Below are 6,557 nucleotides of genomic sequence, written 5' to 3' on the forward strand. Positions count from 1 at the left end.
TAGCCATTCTGACTGGTGTGAGGTGATATCTCCTTGTGGTTTTGGTTTGTATCTCCCTGAATAGGAGTGGTGTTGAGTGTTCTTTCATCCTTTCCAAGGATGTCTTCCTTGGAAAAGTGTCTATTCATATCTTCAGTCCATTGCTTTCTTTTTAAAAAGATTTCTTTCTTTCTTTATTTGAGAGTGAGAGTGAGAGAGAGAGAGAGAGAGAGCACTAAAGAGCAAACAAGCCGGGAAGGGGTAGAGGGGGAGGGAGAGATTCTTCAAACAGACTCCCACCGAAGTGTGGAGTTCAAAGAGGGGCTCGATCCAGGACCCTGGGAAATATTGGTCTTTGTGTTTTTGAGTTTTCTTTTTTGTATTAATATAGGGCATGTCTTTTTGGAAGAGTGTGGGAAGAACTGGTATTAATTCTTTGCTCAATTTTTGGTAGAATTAATCTGTGAAGGTATCTGGCCTTGAGGTTTTCTTTGCGGGTAGAGTTTGCATTACAAATTCCATCTCTTGGGCAGCCTTGGAGGCTCAGGGGTTTAGCACTGCCTTTAGCCCAGGGCATGAACCTGGAGACCGGGAATAAGTCCCACATCGGGCTCCCTACATGGAGCCTGCTTCTCCCTTTGTCTGTGTCTCTGCCTCTCTCTCTCTCTGTGTCTCTCATGAATAAATAAATAAAATCTTTAAAAAAACAAAACAAAACAAGTTCCATCTCTTTCCTTATTATTGGTCCATTTGAATTTTGCATTCTTTTCCTTCTGTTTCAGTAGTTTGTATCCTTCTAGAGATGTGTCCATTTCAATGGAAATTCTTTAATTTATTGGCATACAATTATCCGTAATAAAAGAGTTATCTTCCCCTAAGAATGGTCATAATGTTCATTTTTGTGTTTCTGAAGCTAATAATAGGGTAAAACACGTTACCATGTTAACGGTGCTGAGGAGTCCCATGGGGAGGAGGCCTGTGGCACCTTCTGAGCCTGGCATTTCCTCCTGAGCACATAACCCACTCCCTCCACTCACCCTGGCACAGTTACCCTCCCACAGGAGCAGCACTCACAGAGGCCACCTTGGCTGTCCCAGCCAGCAGCTCCCCTCTGCTAGCACAGCACAAGCTTATGGGCTCTTCATGCACAAAGACATGCCACATGGGAGCCCTATATGAAGGAGACACTATTATCCATTTGCTAGAAAGGGAAATGAGGTTTCAAGAACAGAGACCATTGCTATAGGGCCCCCAGTTTTACAGAGGCCTGCTTACTTGAGATCCCACCCTCTTCCCTTTTCAGCAGAAGCTGAGTGGAGAGCATGGCTCTGAATAGGTTCAGGAAAGTAGAGTGATTTAGAGAACAAGGCTGTAGGCCCACGATGGGATTCCCGCGCAGGTGGCAGGGGGTGTAGTCGTCAGAGACACACTGAGGAGGATGCAGGGCTGGGTGTCAGCTGGTCCTGCCTGGGTGGCTGTGCCATCTCAGCAGCTGGCGGGGAAAGACCCAATAGGAGGTGGGAAGCGCGTTCTGGTGCTCGCAGTGTCCCCCGCGGGCCTGGTGGCAGAGGTCAGGTCCCCTGCTATCTGCACCCAGTGTCCTGGTCTGAGGCATGAAGGAGGTGGGTGAAGGCGCCACACAAATGAGGGGATGCCCAGTCGAATGTGGGTGTCAGGTAAGGAGGGCACACGCCGTAGCAGGAGGATGTTCTGCACAATGTCTGGGACCGACTTACCCTAAACGATGGTCTCTTACTTATCTGATACTGGCTGTTAAGTGGGCAGCCGCCACGGTTATTACGGATGAGGGCCGTGACCGTGGTGCACAGATGGGGAGTCAGGGGCCCGGGAGCTGGGCCTAGACCCCTGGCCGGGACTCACCTCCTTCCCACGGGCTGTGTCTCCCTGTGGCCCAGGGCCCTGACAGGCGGGGCTGAAGGTGGCTCTGAGGGAAGAGCCTGCCTCCACGATGCTGGCCAACAGGCTGGTGAGGGGCTGGGGACACAGGGAGTCCTTGAGCTCATGCTGGGTGTCCCCCACCCGAGAAGGCAGGGCTGGGAGGAGCTGCCAGCATCTGCCCCAAGCACCTGTCTCTAAGTCTGGTGGAGTCTGCTAGAGCTACTGGGCTGAAATGGCTGGGGGAGAGCAGGGAAATGGGGATGGCTGGGGAGGGACACCTGCACAGACCCCTGGGAGGTGGGGGAAGGAGTGGGGGAATGGGAGCTCGTGGCTGAGGTGCCTCCCTGAGCCCTCAGGTGCTGGATGGCTCTTCCATGACCACATCCGGGGCAGGGTGGGGGCATCATGGCAGCTGTGCCCTCCAGCCACCTTGCACTCAGCTAGGAAAGCTCTGTGTGGGGGGAGGGAAGAGAGATAGTGTGGAGCCTCTCCTCCCCCCACTTCTACACAAACTGGTGGCATTTGTGGTAAACCAAGGACCTGGGAGGTGGCCTACAAGAGGAGCAGGAGCCGGCAAGGTCAGATGCGAGGTGTCCAGCCTGCATAAAGGGGTTGTGAGGGTGTATCAGCAGCTGCCTTGCCATGGCCTCCTGGGCCCTCCTGCTCCTCGCCTCGGTGCTCCTGGCCACCCCAGGTAAGGACATTCCCTATGTAATCCTGGCAGCATCTCTTTAGCTGAGGGTTGGGACAGTTCTGGAGAGTGATTTGGACTTGATCACCTAATATGAAGTCTTTGCGGAAGGCAAGAGGGAAAGAAAGACAAGCTTGGAAGGGATGAGATTTTTTTCATTTTAGTGCATTCTGAAAATTTGCACGCATGTTTGTGTGTGTGTGTGTGTGTGTGTGTGTGTGTTTGTGTGTGTGTGTTTTGAGAGACAGAGAGAGAGAATAGAGATAGAGGCACTGGTAGACAGAAAGTTTTGTACAGATGGTAATGTTGGAGAGATATTATCTTCTCTTCCTGTTTCCAGAAAGGTCTTAAGAGCATGTCTTTTCACAGATCCTGGGTCAAGGCAGCCCCAGGGCAGTGTGAGGACAGGCCTCCTGGGCCCCTCTCCAAGCCCCACTCCTGTCCGGGGCTCTGGCCACCTCCTGGGCTCCCCAGCAGCCAGGAGTTCTGACTTCCCCTCCTCTTCCACGTGTGGACAGATGCTGATGCTGTGTCTTTGCAGGTCTGACCTATTCTGGTCTGATCCCTGAGGACCATGATGACCTGTCCACGGCCGACATTTGTCAGGAAGAGCAGTTCTTCAGGAGACTGGCCCAGGAGGCTGCCCAGGTTCTTTGCTGGCTCCCTGCTCACCTCCTCGTTTTCTGCATCCAGGGAGCACCAGGCGATAGCTGCACATCTCTTTCGGGGGGGTGGGGGGGACAGAGCAGTGGGCTGAAGACGCTGCTCTTGTGCGCACTTGTGCCTGGCTCAGGGGGGCTACCTTGGTCTGTCTGGGCCCTCCCCTGAGAGGCCCCTCTGGGGTCTGAGCAGAGAACACAAGGGGGGCAGGTGTTGGAATGGAGAAGGTGCAGTGGGTGTGGGACAGGCTCTGGGTGGGTCACCCCGCTAAGCCCACCAGGAAGGTGAGCTCGGGCCAGGCAGCTAGCTGGTCCTAGGCCCTAAAGGACAGAGATCATTGGTCATCGTGGTGGCCTAGGAGGATGCAAGGGCTCCTTTCTGAATCTCTGCTCAGGATTCTAGGGATTTCTGAGAAACCACTTTGGGGATCTTCTTTTTCTGACAGGGCGACCAGCAGTTCAACCAATGTGATATTTGTCGAATGATAATGACTTGGCTGAGGACTTGCGTGGGACCGTCCCAGATTCAGGTGATCTTCAGATTTGCGGAACCAACTGCACGTGCATCTGGGGTCAAAGTAGGGGCTGGGGGCAGGACCCTGAGGAGAAGCTGATCCCTGTTTGGGCCAGACCTTCTCAACAGGGTATCTGAGGTCCCCTCCTGTGTCTGGGGAGGGACTACAGAGAACCATTTGAAATTGGGATGTTCTGGGAGCAGGCAAGAATGTTTTCTCTTTCATTGTCAAAGGAAACTTGTAGCCAGGAGAGGTAGGAATCTTTCTCCTGTGGTCGTACTGCATGTGCCCACGGGAGAGCCTATGAGGCTGGATCCAAGGGCATCTGGGTCAGGGTTGATGAACCCCAGATGTGTCACCTCTAGCTGCATGCCTGGGCCAAGTTTCTGAGCCTCAGTTTCTGAGCTTTCTGAGCCTCAGTTGCCTTCTCTGTGCAATGGGATAGATATTAATCCCCCAACCACTTCCTTAATCCTTTGGAAGGAGCTGAGGGGTGGGATGAGCTGAGTTTCCCATCTGGTCCTGAGCAAGTGCTGAACAAGTGTATGTGTTCCTCCCAGGAAGCCTGGTTTCACCCTCCCTCCCTCCCTCCCTCTCCTCTGTTCCCTGACCCTGCTCAGCTTCTGGGTGCTGCAGGGCCCACCCTCAGCCCTGGGCACTCAGCTGTAGCCTCTCTCCTGCGATTGCAGTAGACGATACTGCAAAATGGAATGTGCCAAGGCTCAAAGCTCTCTCTCCTAACCTTCCCCGCCGCACCTGAGCCTGAGCCCTGCCAGCCCTGGGACCCAGGAGGCTCTGTAGGCAGAACCTGATTGTGGGGTAGCAGCAGAGGGCACTGTACTCCACATACAAGACAGTGGGCCTGGGGTGATGATGCACTAGGGACTGACACAGGACAGAGCCAACTGTCCTTGTCTCCTGAGCCCCTCCTGGCCAGGCTCGGATCAGGGCCTTGGGACTGGGCATGAGGGCCCATCCCGGTCTCTCCAGCCTCTGCTTCCATGGCCACCTGGCACCAGAGCCTCCTCCCAGCAAGCCCACAGTCAGAGGGTCCCAGGGCCAGGAGCTGCTGGGATCTGTGGGGGTGGTTGGGGCAGAGCACAGCTAATTCTTGTTTCTCGTCATGGTGCTGTTGCTGCTTCAGGAAGCCATTCAGAAGGCTACAACAGCGGTGTGCTCAAAGATTCCAGCGGTGGAAAAAGTCTGCAAAGATATCCTCACCAGAGTTTTGTGTAGTGTTGCCCAGTTTTTCCTGAATAGTGATCCCTCCAGGGATATCTGTGTGACCTTCAGGTTGTGCAGACATCAAGTAGGTGAGTACAGAGGTAACAGCAGGAACCCCTTCCTGGAGGGTCCAGATCTCATCCCCAATTATATGCAACATGGTGTAAAAACATGGAAATACATCTGTCATAGACAAGTTCATACGCTACTCATACATGTCCCTCCTAGCGCCCTTGTTTGACACATTCCTCCCCCTACTGTGTGGCAGTCTGGAGAATTTGGGCAGGTGGACTATAACAAAAAGGTTGCGAAATACTCATGAAGAATCTGGGCTTTTAAAATTTTTTACTTAAAAGAAAATGTTAAGTAATCTCTACATCCATCGTGGGGTTTCAACTCACAATCCTGAGAGCCAGAGGCCCAGGTGAGTCACTGAGCCAGCCAGGTGCCCCAAGGGATTTGGGTTTTCTCCCAGGCAACCCTGGGTGACATCAGGCTCCATCCCTGGTCAGCCATGCACTTGAGCAAGTAGCTTAACGCCTGTGAACTTGAGCGTCCCTACTGTGAAGGGGATAATAATCCTGATTTCTTATTTTGAGTAAGGCTTGAGTGAGATGATTATGCGTAAGGAGGTTACCACCAAGGAAGTGGCCTCAGACTGGGCTAGGCATAGACGACAGAGCCCTGACTGACTCCTGTCCCCAGCCCAGCAGCGGTTCCTGGGAACAGGAACCAGGCACCATCTAGCCCAGGACACCCGGGGCCCGAGAGCTGGGCTCGGGAACCCCGCTGGCAGGGAGGGCTCTGCAGCCTCTCCCTCCAGGGCTGCCCAGGCTGTGCCCACAGATCAGGCCAGGGTGGTGGGACTGGGGGCGGAGAAGGGCCCTGAGTGGCTCTGGCAGCCAGTCTTGCCTTGACTGAGGCTTTGGGACTTGATGCTGGCAGATCTGGGGTCACCTCGTAATGCGAGGTCCCCACCACTTCCTGTCACTGGAGGCTGTGATTTCCATCTCCAGAACCCCAAATCCCCTCAGGCTCCTGACTGGGTTCCAGGATGTAACTCTGGGTGTGATCAGCAGGGGCAGGTGGCTGTAGTGCACATTTGCAGGGACCCCACACCTGCCACAGCTGTTTCTTCTCCCCACTCCAGGTGTCCAAGGAGCTGGGACCTTACTCCACCCCGGGGAGAAGCACAGAGTCTCCAGCAGGCACCGCCAGCTCCTGCCTTCCTAAATCCAGGACGGACCCTCCAGTTTCTCTCAGCTAGCTCCCTGCAGTGTCGTCCCCTGGCAGGAGAATAAAATGTCTTGCAAGCTTTTGGCCACAGCTTCTGTTCCTTTGGGGGATTGGAGGGGAGGGGCTCGGAGACAGGCTTGGGTGACTTATGCACTCCCTCAGTGAATGTTTATTGCATGTCCCACACTCTGTTGTAGAAGCTGAGGATGTAGCGGTGGACAAGACAACGTTTGCAGGTTTTCCACATATACTTGAGATGCTTATGATGCCCTCAGTAGAGATACACACTCCTCTCAGAGCCGGGGACACAGTGAATATACCCCAGAAGCTCTCAGACCAGCGGGGGAGAACAAG

At 53.9% G+C, this 6,557-nt stretch overlaps 1 protein-coding gene across 1 annotated transcript; it reads left to right on the forward strand.

The window, feature by feature from the left end:
- The first annotated feature begins 2,408 nt into the window (after window positions 1-2,408).
- Window positions 2,409-6,287, forward strand: LOC140600677 (antimicrobial peptide NK-lysin-like). The gene is made up of 5 exons (XM_072768905.1): window positions 2,409-2,572; window positions 3,111-3,217; window positions 3,675-3,758; window positions 4,888-5,056; window positions 6,118-6,287. Exons 1-5 carry the CDS (start codon window positions 2,521-2,523, stop codon window positions 6,198-6,200), a joined length of 495 nt encoding a protein of 164 aa, XP_072625006.1. The 5' UTR covers window positions 2,409-2,520; the 3' UTR covers window positions 6,201-6,287.
- Window positions 6,288-6,557: the final 270 nt, after the last annotated feature.

The sequence above is a fragment of the Canis lupus genome, chromosome 12, assembly GCF_048164855.1.
Source record: "Canis lupus baileyi chromosome 12, mCanLup2.hap1, whole genome shotgun sequence".
Lineage (NCBI taxonomy): Eukaryota > Metazoa > Chordata > Mammalia > Carnivora > Canidae > Canis > Canis lupus.